General features: G+C 44.2%; 1 protein-coding gene across 1 annotated transcript in view; it reads right to left on the minus strand.

The window, feature by feature from the left end:
• Positions 1-1,330: 1,330 nt before the first annotated feature.
• Positions 1,331-16,176, minus strand: part of TENT4A (terminal nucleotidyltransferase 4A) — a 383,360-nt gene continuing 368,514 nt past the window's right edge. Inside the window, exon 12 of the mRNA XM_063922770.1 lies at positions 1,331-2,995. Within this exon, the coding sequence (XP_063778840.1) occupies positions 2,804-2,995 (192 nt within the window). The 3' untranslated portion in view covers positions 1,331-2,803. The remainder of the gene's footprint in view (positions 2,996-16,176) is intronic.

The raw sequence follows: 16,176 nt of genomic DNA on the forward strand, positions 1-16,176 counted from the left end.
GCTGCAGGCCAGGTCACTATCACAGACTCTGAAGGTCATCTACCTTGATGACTGAGGACCAGACTGGGAAGCGCAGGCAAAACTAAAACGTATGTACCATTGACTGTAGCCATTTTTCTATTGTATTGTAATCCCCTTTCAGTAATTATATGTTGGTGTGTCGGAACCCGGCATTTTAAATACAATCTGGTGTCGTGTCTCCTTTCCCTGCTAAGGTTATAAGTGTATTTCAGTCACACGTGTAGCTGCTAAGTGCTCACGGAGTATCTTTGGGTGTGTACGCACTGCGTGTACTTTATACGGCCAGCGCAGCATTTGTACGCAAAGTACGTACACGGTACGGGGCTTTGTACGCTAATGGTGTAAAAAGTACGTAGGCTAAGGATTGATCGCAGCGGCTCCATTTAAAGTGTATTGAATGTCTTTTTAAAGTGTTGCTTTTAGTCCTGTATGTAAATCGATGTTTACACCGGTCTCGGCGGCAACTCTAATGCACACAACCGTAGCGGCCTAAGCTGCGACCGAGTATCCTCGTGGTAGCGTCTGAGACGGAAGTGAGGTCATCAGTTCATGGACAGGAGATGCACGGAAACTGGTCATTAACTGAGGGGAGGGGCGACCAGGAGAGCATCTGACTCCCTCTGCTGACAAACTCCAGGGATCGCAGCCTCAACCTAGTCCTGGCACCTATGATCCCTAAAGCATAGCGCTGGAGCACTTAAGAGTGGCGGCGCATCAGCTACTGTTTGTGGTCTCCAATACAGTGCGGCTGTGTCCGGAATCCCCTAGCAAGTGCAACCGATGCCTTACCTTCTCCCCATGCTCTGGCCACAGCCTGGTAACGTCTGCTGGACCTGCTAGAACATCCGACACAGACGCCTGTCGAGACAGCACTAATACCCGGAGGTAAGCGTTGCTGCGACCCGGTGGAGAGTTGTTGGAGCGACTCTTTCTAGCATGTGTTTAAGACGCTGTTAAGAAAGATCACTCAAAACAGAGTAAAAAAAAAATTAAATAAAAGCTTAGGGCTGCCTTAACAGCAGCCCTGTGACCATGGTCCGGATCCTGACGCACCAAACAAAAAACTGATTTGACTGAGTCGGTAGGCGGGATTATATGGATGAGCCCGATGCATACTGCGAGTCCAGAAAGTTCTTGACTATTTGGTGGAATTTCCACTGTCGCTCCAGCATATCCTAATGTTATCCTATGGATAACCTGTGAACACAGCCGGAGAAACAAGTACATTTTTATCCCAAGCAATGTGTAAGACCGCAAATAATTGCCTACCAAAAAAGTATACAACCATGCAATAAAGCAAGACTAAACAGGCTTTTTAGGTTTGTTTTATTAAAAATGAAATAGAAAATACATAAAAAAATAGCTTTTATTTCAGTCTCCACAATTTTCTCAGAAATTTCACACATGTTCTATTTAAACGAGCAGATCAAAATAAGATTGTTACTTGAATTAGAACATGATGCTTTCCCTTAAAACATTAAAATATGCAATACATATAGATAGCAAAAGTTTGTCTTTGAAAATGTGATGCTGATCCATAATAAACCAAGTATGCAAATTGTTCAGCATTGTTTACTGTTAGACTATGCACAAGATTTTAGAAATGAAGCACATTTGTCACTATTTGCAGGTCCTTGTTACATTACTTTGTCCTTGGATTGACAAACTACACTCATGTGCATCATTCTTTCAGTACAGTATTGGCTGCATTATTTATGCCTTGACAAGCCACTAATCTGTTACCATGCTAATTTTCCTACAGGAAAAGTTTGTAGCTTGGTATCAGCTACAGTATGTACCAGTTTGAAAATAGATGCTGGCCCACCAGTTTTCGAGTGGCTTTAAGAGCATTCAAAGTTTTATGGGAAGTAAAACCCCTCAGAAATAGTAATTGTATAGGCGGAAGGGGGTATATTAAAAAAAAAAAAACACAACTCACACTTGCATAGAAATCCTGTATGCATGAGTAAACTAAAGACGAAAAAAAAGTGCCTAATTAAAGATACAATTTACATGAAATGCATACAGTTGGCTCATTAGACTAGTTCTAAGCAGAACATGCAAGGATTCTATAAAGAAATCAAAATAAATTCTACACTGAAAGATATCAATGATTACTAAAGTTGACCGGCGTTATCTTCCCTATACTTTAGTATGCATTTGTAGTGGATAGTGTACTTTCTGAAACATTAAAATGATTAGATTGGGTTAAAAATTATAGAATAAAAATGCAGTTTTACAGAAAAGAACCCAGTGAGCAAATTGTGATTGTTTAAATTACCATCATGTATGAAAGAAAAAAAAAAAAGTCTCTGCTTTGCAGGAATTACGTATAACAAAAGCCTACCCCACTGTTCACTATAAAAGTGAATTAACGTTCTAGAGTAAATAAAGGATTGCGCAAACAACGTTCTTATTTACATTGCTATAAAGATAGCTGGTTGCCATGAACTCCATATTCGTGAAGTCATTTTTCTTCTTTTTCTTATTAAAAAGTCAAACTTTAATTGGGGAGAAATTGAAAGGAAAAAAAAAGTTTTGAATGAAAACAGTATTTAAAAGAAAAACACAACAGACACACACTTAATGCTGTAATGCTAAGGAATTCTGCAAAAAGTACAAAAATATTGATGCAAGTCTATTCATATACATCTTTGGAAAGGTGACCCAGCCATAAAAAAGGCAGATTAACCCACTGTAAAAGAAACAAAAAACAAAGTGTGCAATCCAATCAGAATATTTCCTTTGCACAAGAACTCCAGTTGCAGGAAAATGTAATTCATCATCTGCTGATGCTGATGGGTAAGCTGTCCCTGGTTTGCTTTTTCCTCTTCCAACTGTTCCGATTATACTGATAGGTTCCCCTGTTTCCAACAGGTTGTTTTATATTACCAGTGCTATCCATTTCTTGCCCATTTTTTGAACTGCAACTATACAGGTTTTTAACCATGTATTTGATTCCACTGTGATGTTGCTAAAGAGTAAAAATGGAGAGAGAAAATTATATCTATAGTCTTGAACAGAAACATAACTGCCCTTTAAACAAACCATAAACATTTGTGCCAACCTATGGAGCAGTTACAAATACAGACATTTTAGGACAAGGTACAATGTACACAAGGAAGAGAGAGAAAGAGTATCTTTGTTGGCACACGTTCCTTGTGGCCATCAGTTTTGTCTCCGATAGCACCCCGAATAACCAACTGGTACATACATAATTTTGATGGTTATTCATTGGGATTATCTTCAGTGATGCATTATTTGTATTTAACTTGTGCAGAGGTACATCCACTTCCCCTTTCCTACATACAGTATGTACAATGTACTGCAGCACATTGTTTAGCACTTCTACCTCACGTTACAGCGTCCTCCAGGTGAAATGTTTTTCAAAACTCAAACGGTTTGCAATTTTCACAATCTCTAAACAGATGTTACCATACAACCTCTGCAGAGGACAAACTAATATAGACAGACTTTTCTGAAACATTCAATTCAGTTACCATAATTGATAACAGAAGTGTGCATTAGTTTGGAATATACTTCCACCTATAAATGACAATGTAACATTCTGCCATCCTTTAAGGAAAATAATTTTAAACTTACAGTAAAATTGTAGAACTGAAGTGTTTTGCAAAACACATTTTGAGCTGTTAAAAAGGTAAAACTAAACCATAGACTAAACTACTGACCGAGACAGTGACAGAAATATAATTATTAAAGATATTAAAACCCTTCACAGCTGAGCCTATTTTGTGCTGGTCAAATTCCCACATCAATATCGAATTTATGCAGTTACAGATACATCCTCATACAGCTTTGCTGCAGTTATGCCAAATAGCCCCTCTAGCATCTGTATCTTTCTTGCTAAAAATACATCTAAGTCGCAATGCTATGCGACTAGGACACACAAGGAGACTGCCGATTCATATGATATATGACCCTTTTATATATGTGTGTGCCAGAGTCTCTGAATTTGTCTACCAAGTGCTAAAATGTTACAGCTACAGCTTTTTTCCCAAAACAAGTTCTGTTCTGCTCCGTATGCAGACTCAGTCGCACACACGCATACACGTGTTATATCAAATTAATCAGCAGTCTACTCGTACGCCCCAGTCCCACTGCGCCCTAAGAAGAATTGTTGGAAAAAAAAGACACAACATTACCAGAGCTGCATGGGACCTGGCGGCTTACTCATGCATCTCCTGCTGTGTGGCGTATTGTGGTTAGATGTACGTGAATGCATCTGTATAATTTATCCTTATATTGAAAACAAAATAAATCTGCACTTTAAAAAAAGGAAAAGGCATTTTATTTTTCTGATAAAACGTGCAGGAATACTACAGTAGCCCAAAATTTAGAAAATAATATGCCACATCAAATGATGGGACCCCAGTGTTTGATGCCAGAAAGTGGTAGATCTGGATATTAGAAAGCCACCACTCTGGACTTAATGCAGTATGCGTTACAGTGTTTTGGTAATGAAACATCTTATGCTGGGCATACAACATACACCGTTCCTTCACTGGGTAGGAACAGGAAAATAGCCCCTTCCCATGGGGGGGAACGCACATATCTTGGCTATATACATTGAGATCTCTCAGTGTTTGGCTACGATATCTGCAGAATTACAGGCTATCATAAATGTCTGTTGGTTTGACAGGCAATTAATCTGACCATATATGCCTATTTTAAATGAGCACAAAGGCTGAAAAAGTGTACTCCAAGTACCAAAATAAGTGCAGATCACAGTTACGTACCTTCTTCTATCCAGTGACTACCAATATTGGTAAAGTACAGAATGATATTGTATGATCAGACTACAACTAAGGGGTCACATAATTTGATAGAGGGAGAAGACTTTCAAAGCAGGTTGCCCCGAGAACTTGAAGTTGGCATGGGAGACATCCATCCCTGGACTTCATAATGATTGGTACAGTGCAGGTGATTTTTTTACGGGTGAATTATGATCAGAGAAAAAAAAGTGTACTTTACTTGAAAGAGCGCTTGCCCCTCTCTCAATGATAAGGCTTTGGAAGGATTGTCTCCCGACAATTATTGACAACTGCCACACACCCCTCCTATTGCATTTCTTAACCTCGGCAGGAGGGGGGGGGGGGGGGGGGGGGGGGTGAGATAAGCAAAATGAGGGAGGTGTGAGCTTGTGGCTAAAAAAAAAACAAAAAACAACCAGGTGCATACAGCTAGCAATCCAGTTAAATAACTGGTCAAAAAATACTTGTACAATGCAGACACTGTCAAAAATTACCATTGCCTTTTTTTTTTTTAAATAAAGTTTCAGGAAATTAGCAGTCAGTGAAGCTAATGTGTGTAATGGGAGGACAGTGCATACATAACGGAGTAAAAGGTAGCGAAGGAGGAAAGGATATTTTTGCACACAAGTGACGAAACTAAAGGATCGCAGGGAACTTTGAAGAGTATGAACCAGTTTAATATGTAAGCATTTAAGACTAGAAGCCAATACTTTGCTTATATTGCATATATAGATGTGTCCTCGTATATCTAGCCTCTATATGCCACGCAGCATGAGATTCCTGGCAAGAGTGAGCCACCAGGGTCCGTGCAACTCTGCTAGCGTTGGGCTCAACACGATACAACTAGGAAGCACCAAGAGACTACTGATTTGATATGAGACACTTACTGTATAGTGTGTGTGACAGTCAATGTATTCCTTCAAAACAGTTCACGTTTTTACATTTTTATTTGATATACCGTAGTTTAAAAAGTCTTTTTAAATCTTTAAATGAGAGTTTTACCATAACTTACCTTCGTTAACTTTCTCTTCAAAGTCCATGGGATCCACAGGGTTAACCTTGAGTATGATCTGGTGGAGACTAGAACTGGCACCGAACACTAAAGCTTTGTGATGCTCTCAAGATGCAATGGGCTCCTCTGCCTTCACACTCCGTCCCCATGCTCAGGCACATTCGTTTTCATTAACAAGCCCAAAGCAGGAGCTGGAGAAAGGAGAGAAGAAAGTATGGTACACACAGAAATCACACTCTCATAGAAAAGATGAGGGAACTCGTGACCGTAAAGGAAATCCATTGAAGCATGGTGCGTCAGAGTGGGCGCACTGTGGATCCCAAAGACCTTGAAGAAAAATAGTTAAAAGTTTTACCATAACTCTTTTTTCGGGGTCCATGGTCTCCAGAGGGTTAACCTTTGGATGTCCCAAAGCAGTTCTAGGGAGGGAACGCTCCTAAGCTGAAAGGAAGACTTGGTGACCAAAGGCTGCATCCCGAGAACCAAGTGTATCAAAGGCATAGAACCTAAGAAACATCTGGGCAGAAGACCACATAGTAGCCTTGCATAATTGTTCAGACGCTCCGCGGAGTGCTGCCCACGATGGACCCACAGAGCGAGTAAAATGAGCAGATACTATAATCTGAACAGGCAGATCAGCCTGTGTGTAACCCTGCGAGATGGTCATGCAAAGCCAACGTGCCAGTGTTTATTGGCTGGCCAGCCCCGCTTATGGAATCCATAGAGGAAGAATAAGGAATATCTCATAGCTTCTGAGAAGTGGTCTGAGTGTGGAAACTCAACTAACACCACATTCTGCTGTTTGCGCAGAGGATCTTTAGTAGTAGGGGCTAGATCAGCATCTTCTAGAGGAAGTGAGAATGACCGCCCTAATAAATACAGCCACATGAAAATTAGGCGAGTCCTCCTCATCTTCTAAGGGGGAGTCAGCATCTGAAACCTCAACCTGCTCAACAGTAATCAATGATTCTTCTGAATCCAAGAGGGGGGGTAGACTGAGGAAGACAGGCCGTTTACAAGTAGAGGGTGCAGGCAGTGTACTTTGTACAGAGCTTGGCTGCTTTTCAAAACAAGATGCATGGTCAGAGCTAGAGAAAGAGTCCAACCATGTGGTATGTATAGGTGGGGTCACCATAAGCCTGATAAACAGGCTGTAATGAATGTGGGAATCCCATAGAGGGAGCCAGTGAGGGCTGCAGTGGTTGTGGTATTCCCATAGGGGAAGCCACAGGTGGGGTAGCAATATGGTCAGCAATCTTCGTTAGCAATGTAGTACAAGATGCCCATGGGGATTCTTGTACAAAGTGCTGGAGGGGCTGAGGTGGTGGGAGGCTCTATACAGGTTGTGCACAGACCATCCTGTGACAATTCCTGAGGTAAATATACGTTATGGTAAGAACTTGCCGTTGATAACGGTATTTCTCCTATGTCCACAGGTTTCCATAGGATAACATTGGGATATGATGGAGCGACAGCGGATTGGCACCAAACAATCACAAGCTTTCTGGCCTCCCAGAATGCACCGGGCTCGTCCATATAATCCTGCCCACTGACTCAGTCAAATCAGTTGTTTCCAAAGCATTTAGGCAGGAGCATTATGTAGAACCCTATTCAGGCGAAACACACATTCACACTCTTCCATGCAAAAGGGAAGAGTTTAGCGAGTATAAAGATTCTCAAATCAGGTGCGTCAGGGTGTGATCCCTGTGGAAACCTGTGGACATAGGGGAAATACCGTTATAAACGGTAAGTTCTTACCATAACGTATATTTCTCTGGCAGGGTCCACAGGTTATCCACAGGATAAAATTGGGACTTCCCAAAGCAATTTTTAGTGGTGGGGACGCTCCTGATTAATAGGAGAACCTTACGCCCGAAAGGATCATCATGAGAGGCAAAGATATCCCAGGCATAATATCTGATTGAATGTGTTTATTGGAAACCATGTGGCTGCCTTACATATCTGTTCTGCTCAAGCAGTCTGGGAGCACCTCAGCGCTGCTGACCCTCTCCCCAGGTCAGCAGTAAACAGACTGCGCAATATGCAGGTCCCGCAAGAAGGAATCCGCATTACTTGTACCCCAGTTATTCGGTTGCAGTCCTCTGTTAGTGAAGGTTGGGCCAGGGGTCCAGCTGAAATCATACACCCACTTGTGGCGTCGCAGCCCGGTGGGGGTGTAGGAGCATCAGCGTTGGCTTCCTGTTGAACTGCCAGATGCGGATTGCTCGGTTAAAAGATTGATAACGGTATTTCTCCTATGTCCACAGGTTTCCACAGGATAACATTGAGATATGATGGAGCGACAGCAGATTGACATCAAACAATCACAAGCTTTCTGGCCTCCCAGGATGCAACGGGCTCGTCCATATAATCCAGCCCACCGACTCCGTCAAATCAGTGGTTTCCAAAGCATTTAGGCAGGAGCAGTATGTAGAACCCTATTCAGGCGAGAAGAACACGCATTGCACACCCTTCCATGCAAGAGGTTAGTGAGTATAAAGATTCTCAAATCAGGTGCGTCAGGGTGGGATCCCTGTGGAACCTGTGGACATAGTAGAAATACCATTATCAACGGAAAGTTCTTACCATAACATATAATTCTCCGGCAGGGTCCACAGGTTATCCACAGGATAACATTGGGACTTCCCAAAGCAATTTTTAGTGTTGGGGACGCTCCTGATTAGACAGGAGAACCTTTTGCCCGAATTCAACGTCATGAGAGGCAAAGGTATCCAAGGCATAATGTCTAACGAAAGTGTTAATGGAAGACCATGTGGCTGCTTTACATATCTGTTCTGCTGAAGCACCATGTTGTGCTGCCCATGAGTGAGCAGAGACATTAGCCGGAACAGGGAGATCAGCTCGAAAGTATTCTTCTGAAATAGTCATTCGAAGCCATCTTGCTAGCGTCTGTTTAGTAGCAGGCCATCCCCTCTTGTGAAATCTGTAAAGAGTGGAGAGAATCTGTCTTTCTGATGGCACTGGTACGATCCACGCAGATTCTTAATGCACGAACTACGTCCAGCGTCGCTTCTCCCGCAGAAAGTCCTGATACCTGAAAAGCCGGGACTACAATTTCTTCGTTAAGGTGAAACTTCGATACCACCTTAGGAAGATAACCAGACCTAATTCTGAGAACTGCTTTATCTGGATAAAAAAAAAAAAAAAATCAGGAAAGGAGATTTACATGACAGTGCTCCTAAATCTGATACTCTTCTAGCGGATGTTATAGTCAGTAGAAAGAGTACTTTAGCTGTCAACCATTTAAGATCCACTTTCTTAAGTGGTTCAAACGAAGCCCCTTGAAGGGCTTTGAGGACCAGACTTAAATCCCAAGGTACTGCAGGAGGAACAAAAGGTGGTTGAATGCGCAGCATTCCCTGGAAAAAAAGTACGCACATCCTGTAAAGTGGCAATCTTCTTCTGAAACCATACAGTCAATGCTGAAACTTGAAATCTCAAGGAAGCCACCGTCAAACCCTTATCCATTCCTGCCTGAAGGAAAACTAAGATTCTGGATACTCTGAAAGATCTTGGATCCATATTTCTTTCACTGCACCAATGAATATAGGCTTGCCATATTCGGTGATAAATGCGAGCAGAGGAAGGTTTCCTTGCTCTGAGCATTGTTTGAATTACCTGTTGTGAAAAACCTCTTGACTTTAGAATAGAGGTTTCAACAGCCACGCCATCAAAGACAACCAATCCAGATGCCTGTGATAACAAGGACCCTGCATTAGTAGATCTGGACGTTGAGGGAGCAGAATTGGGGCATCCATCGACATCCTCTGCAGATCTGTGTACCAATGCCTTCTGGGCCAAGCTGGAGCTATTAGAATCACGGCACCCTTTGCTTGCTTTATTTTCCTCACCACCCTGGGCATCAGGGAGATTGGAGGAAACAGATATGCCAGATGAAATTCCCATTTCACCGACAGTGCGTCCACAAGGATCGCTCTGGGGTCTTTTGTTCTTGACCCGTATGCCGGAACTTTGTTGTTCAGACTGGACGCCATGACATCTCTCTCTGGCAACCCCCACTTGTCTACTAGAGTCTGAAATACTTCTGGGTGTAGAGCCCATTCGGTTGCTCGAATGGTGTGTCGACTGAGAAAGTCCGCTTCCCAGTTTAGGACTCCTGGAACGAACACAGCGGATAATGCCAGAAGATGGAGGAGTTCTGCCCACTTTAGTATGTGACTTACCTCCTTCATTGCTCTTTGGCTGCAATTTCCTCCCTGATGGTTGAGGTACGCTACTGCCATTGCATTGTCCGAGCGGATCTGGACTGGTTTTCCTTGCAGAATGTCCTTTGCCTGAATCAGTGCCATGTATATGGCCCGGAGTTCCAACAGATTTATTGGCAGGCAACTTTCTTCTGTGGTCCATTGTCCCTGGAACTACAATTTTCCAGACACTGCTCCCCAGCCCTGAAGACTGGCATCCGTTGTCAGGATCTCCCAATCTGATATCCAAAAGGGTCTCCCCTTGTCTAGATGGGATGTCTGTAGCCACCAGGCTAATTACCTTTTTACCTTTACTGGAAGTACCATCATTTTTTTCCTTATTGTCTGATGTACTCCATTCCATCTGGTCTGAATCAGATGTTGTAAAGGTCTTGAGTGGAATTGTGCATATTCCACCATGTCGAATGTTGACACAATCAACCCCATCACTCGAACTGCCGTGTGAACTGATGTTGTTTGACTTTGCAACAATTCCTGAGTCATTAACTGCACCTTGGATATCTTTCCCACAGGTAAAAATATTTTCTGCAGACTTGAATCCAAAACAGCCCCTAGGTGAATCATCCGTTGTGACGGAATCAGAGACTACTTTGCCCAATTTATGAGCCATCCGTGTTTCTGTAGACAAGTTATTGTCTGTTGGAGATGGCTCAAGAGCAATTCCAGGGATTGTGCCAGGATTAAAAGATCGTCGAGGTATGGGAAAATCCTTATCCCCTGCTTGCGGAGATAAGCTGCCATAACCACCATAACCTTGGTAAATACTCTGGGGGCTGTGGCTAACCCAAAGAGGGTAATGCCTGGAATTGAAAATGTTGCTGGAGGATAGCGAACCTGAGGTAACACTGATGGGACAATGCTATTGGCACATGCAGGTAAGCATCCTGTATATCCAGAGATACCATGTAATCCCCTCGTTCCATGGCCAAAACTATGGAGCGTAACGTCTCCATGTGAAACCTTGGGACCCAAATATATTTCTATACATTTTGAGATTGAGGATGGGCCGAAATGACTCATTTGGCTTCTGGACCAAAAACAGGTTGGAGTAAAAACCCTGCCCCCGTTGTGCCGGGGGTACTGGAATAATTACCCCTGACTGAAGCAATTTCTGAACTGCTTCTTGCAGTGCTCTGGCCTTCGCCTCTAAGAGACGGGCTGGTGCAAAAAAAACCTTTGAGGAGGCTGCTTCTTGAAAGGGAAAACAACCCAGAGATACCACTTCTTGCACCCAAGCGTCTGTTGACGACTGCTGCCATATGTGTGCAAACTGAAGAAGACAGCCCCCTACCTTGGGGTCCCCCAGGTGGAGGCCTGCACCATCAGGCTGATGGTTTCTGTTCTGGTTTGGAAGCTGGCCCTCTAGTGGCCCATTGCTTCTTTGCTTTACCAGACTTATTGTACTGGGTTTGCTTTAATTAATTTTTACCTTTTGTTTTACCTTGCCACCGAAATGGCCGAAATCCAGAGCCCTTAGGCTTAGGGTTATAACTGGCAGGAAACCTGACCTTCTTGGATTCAGCTTCCGATTCCAGAATATCTGTTCGTTCTTTACCAAAAAGAATGTTCCCAACAAAAGGCAAAGCTTCCAGAACCTTTGGATTCTGAATCAGCTTTCCATGTAAGTAGCCAAATTTTTCTGCGAGCAGCTACCGTTAAGGCTGACGCTTTAGAAGCAATCGTACCCATATCCATTGCTGCTTCTTCTAGTAATAGCGCCACCTGTTTCATATAGGCTATATGGGACTACTGCTCCATAGTAGGTGCTGAGAGCCCATTTTCCAGTTCTTCAGCCCATTTAACTACCGCTTTTGCCATCCAGGCTGAGGCCATAACCGGCCTTATGACTGCCCCTGACAAGAGAAAATGTTTTTTTTTTTTTTTTTTTTTTTTAAAACCCATCAACTCTTCTGTCGGTGACATCATTTAATGACGTAGATGGCAAAGGCAAAATAGATTTTCTCACTAATCGAATGACGTGTGTATCTACCTTAGGAGACACTTCTCTTTTTAAACAGTCCCCAGTTGGAAAAGGGTAGTAAGAATTAAATTTTTTTGGAATTCTATATTTCTTATTGGGCGTAGCCCAAGGTTCCTCCATAATTTCCGTCAGTTCCTCTGACCCTGGAAACTCAACCCTAACTGTTTTGGGACGTTTAAACACAGGTATCTAAGTTTTATTTATTGGCTCAGCTGAATCCTCTAGAGACAGAATAACCTTCATTGCTCCAATTAACTCAGCTATATCCTCTGAGCTGAAACCCTCCATTTTTTTCTTCATATGGTGAAGTAGAGTATATGGAGTCATCTGTTGTATCATCCTGTGTAGGTTGTGAATTTGATGATCTATTTACCCTTGGTTTATCAGCTTGTTGATTTGTAGAAGCTGTAGGGACTATACCATAAGATGGGAGCTACATGTATGGGTTAATAGTGTACCATATTCCTGAGGTTGAAGCTGCAGGGACCAACCTGTCAGCTATACTGGATAAGGTTTGTGCAAACATGGCCCAAGGTGGATCTACTTGTCGTTGAAAAAGGATGACTTGTAATCTGCTGAAACGCAAAACAATTTGCACATAATCCATCGTGTGCCAGAGTTTGAGTTGATAACCCCACCTTGCAGGATAAATAGGATTTTGGTTACCTACTGGTAAATCCTTTTCTCGTAGTCCGTAGAGGATGCTGGGGTCCACATTAGTACCATGGGGTATAGACTGGTCCACCAGGAGCCATTGGCACTTTAAGAGTTTAATAGTGTGGGCTGGCTCCTCCCTCTATTCCCCTCCTACCAGACTCCGTCTAGAAACTGTGCCCGAGGAGACGACATACTTCGAGAGAAGGAATTACACAGATAGTGGCGGGATTCATAACAGCTCACACAAACATGCGAATCCGGCCAACTTGCCGGAACAACTCAGCAACAGCTGAAACAGTAAACAACGCAGAACTTACCTAAGAACCAGGTAACACTGAATCATAAAACCAATGCATGGAAAACAAAGTGCTGGGCGGGCGCCAAGCATCCTCTACGGACTACGAGAAAAGGATTTACCGGTAGGTAACCAAAATCCTATTTTCTCTTGCGTCGTAGAGGATGCTGGGGTCCACATTAGTACCATGGGGATGTACCAAAGCTCCCAGTACAGGAGGGAGAGCGCGGAGGCTCCTCCAACACTGCTTGACCAAACTGAAGGTCCTCAGAGTCCAAGATATCGAACTTGTAAAACTTGGCAAACGTGTTCGACCCAGACCAAGTAGCTGCTCGGCAGAGCTGTAAAGCTGAGACACGACGGGCAGCCGCCCAGGAAGAACCCACCGACCGAGTAGAGTGGGCATGAACTGATTTAGGAACCAGCAAAGCTGCTGTCGAGTAGAGTAAGCATGCTTGATAGTCAGCGTGATCCAGTGAGCAATAGACTGCTTAGAAGCAGGACACCCAATTCTCTTGGGATCATAGAGCACAAACAGCGAGTCCGATTTTCTCTGACGAGCTGTCCATTTGACAGATTCTCAAAGCCCTCAACATCCAGGGACTTTGAAGTAGAAGAGGTGTCAGTAAGCACCGGAACCACAATAGGTTGGTTGATGTGAAATGCAGACACCACCTTTGGAAGAAATTGCTCACGAGTTCAGCTATATCCTCATGAAAAATCAAATAGGGGTTCTTGTGAGACAAGGCCCCCAATTCCAAAACACGTCTTGCCAAGGCCAATAGTGTGACTGTTTTCCATGTAAGAAACTTTACATCCACCTCCTGTAAAGGCTCAAACCAATCAGATTGCAGAAAATGCAACACCACGTTAAGATGCCAAGGTGCTGTGGGAGGCACAAAGGGTGGTTGGATGTGCAGAACTCCTTTCAAGAAGGTCTGAACCTCAGGAAGGAACGCCAACAGTTTCTGGAAGAAAATGGACAAGGCCGAAATCTGGACCTTTACGGAGCCCAGATGCAGGCCCACATCTATACCAGACTGCAGAAAAAGCAGAAGACGACCCAACTGAAATTCTACTGCAGGAAATTTCCTGTTCTCACACCAAGAGACTTATTTTCTCCAAATCCGGTGGTAATGTTTAGACGTTACCCCTTTCCTGGCTTGGATCAAGGTAGGAATTACCTTTTCCGGAATCTCTTTCCGGGCTAGAATTTGACGCTCAACCTCCATGCCGTCAAACGTAGCCGCTGTAAGACTTGATAGACTAATAGCCCCTGTTGTAGAAAATCCTCCCGAAGAGGCAGAGGCCACGGGTCTTCCAGAAGTAGCTCTAGTAGATCCGCGTACCAAGCCATTCTTGACAAATCCGGAGCAATGAGAATTGCTTGAACCCTTTTTATTCTTTTCAGAATTCTTGGGATCAACAGAAGTGGTGGAAAGACATACACCATCTGGTAGACCCACGGAGTCAGAGTGTCCACCGCCTGTGGGTCTCTTGACCTGGAGCAATACCGCTGGAGCTTCTTGTTGAGAAGAGAGGCCATCATGTCAATCTGTGTAAATCCCCACCGACGTGTCAAGCACCCGAACACCTCCGGCTGAAGGCCCCACTCTCCCAGGTGGAGGTCGTGTCTACTGAGGAAGTCTGCTTCCCAGTTATCCACTCCCGGAATTAAGTTTGGAGACAGCGCTACGGCATGTCCCTCTGCCTAGAGCAGAATCCTTGTCACCTCCAACATTGCTGCTCTGCTCTTCGTTCCAACCTGACGGTTTATGTACGTCACCGCTGTCACATTGTCCGACTGAACCTGGATGTCTCGATTTTGAAGAAGATGAGACGCCGTCCGAAGAGCGTTGTATATTGCTCTTAGTTCCAACACAGATGATGGGAAGATTGGCTTCCTGACTTGTCCATCTTCCTTGGAGCGTTCCCCTTGCGTGACTGCTCCCCACCCTCTGAGGTTTGCATCCATGGTTAGCAGAATCCAATTTTGAATCCCGAACCTTCTGCCCTCGGTCAGGTGAGAAGTCTGTAGCCACCACAGAAGAGAAATCCTGGCTCCTGTGGACAGACTGATCCTCCGGTACATGTGTAGATGCGATCCGGACCATTTGTCCAGAAGATCCAGCTGGAAGGGTCTTGCGTGAAACCTCCCGTACTGCAGTGCCCTGTAAGAGGCTACCATCTTTCCCAGGAGGCGAATGCACAGATGTACAGATATCCGGGGCAGCCGTAGGACGACCCTTGCCATTGACTGAATTACCAATGCCTTTTCCAGAGGACGGAACACCTTCTGTACCTCCGTATCCAGTATCATCCCTAGGAACGGAAGCCTCAGTGTTGGTTCCAGGTGAGATTTTGGCAGATTCAGAATCCACCAGTGATCCTGGAGTAGTCGTGTGGAGAGGGCAATGCTGTGTAACAACCTCTCCCTGGACGGTGCTTTTATCAGTAGATCGTCCAGGTAAGGCAAGGATGGGGAACCTTTGGCCCTCCAGGTGTTGTTCCCCATCCCTGAGGTACGGTATTATGTTCACTCCCTGCTTGCGGAGGAGAAACAATCTCCGCCATAACCTTGGTAAACACCCTTGATGCCATGGAGCGCCCAAAGGGCAGGGCCTGAAACTGGTAGTGACAGTCCTGCAACGCAAAGATAAGTATGTGCTTGCGATACGGACTATGGCCCTCATTCCGAGTTGTTCGCTCGCTAGCTGCTTTTAGCAGCATTGCACACGCTAAGCCGCCGCCCTCTGGGAGTGTATCTTAGCATAGCAGAATTGCGAACGATAGAAGGGCAGAATTGCGAATAGAAATTTCTTAGCAGTTTCTGAGTAGCTCGAGACTTACTCAGCCATTGTGATCAGTTCAGTCAGTTTTGTTCCTGGTTTGACGTCACAAACACACCCAGCGTTCGCTCAGACACTCCCCCGTTTCTTCAGACACTCCCGCGTTTTTCCCAGAAACGCCAGCGTTTTTTCGCACACGCCCAGAAAACGGCAAGTTTCCGCCCAGAAACACCCACTTCCTGTCACAGTACGATCACCAGAATGATGAAAAAACCTTGTTATGCCGTGAGTAAAATTACCTAACTTTTGTGTAAAATAACTAAGCGCATGCGCTCTGCGAACCTTGCGCATGCGCAGTAAGCGACTAATCGCAATATAGCGAAAATCGGCAACGAGCGAACT

This window comes from Pseudophryne corroboree, chromosome 5 (assembly GCF_028390025.1).
Source record: "Pseudophryne corroboree isolate aPseCor3 chromosome 5, aPseCor3.hap2, whole genome shotgun sequence".
In the NCBI taxonomy this organism is placed as follows: Eukaryota; Metazoa; Chordata; class Amphibia; order Anura; family Myobatrachidae; genus Pseudophryne; species Pseudophryne corroboree.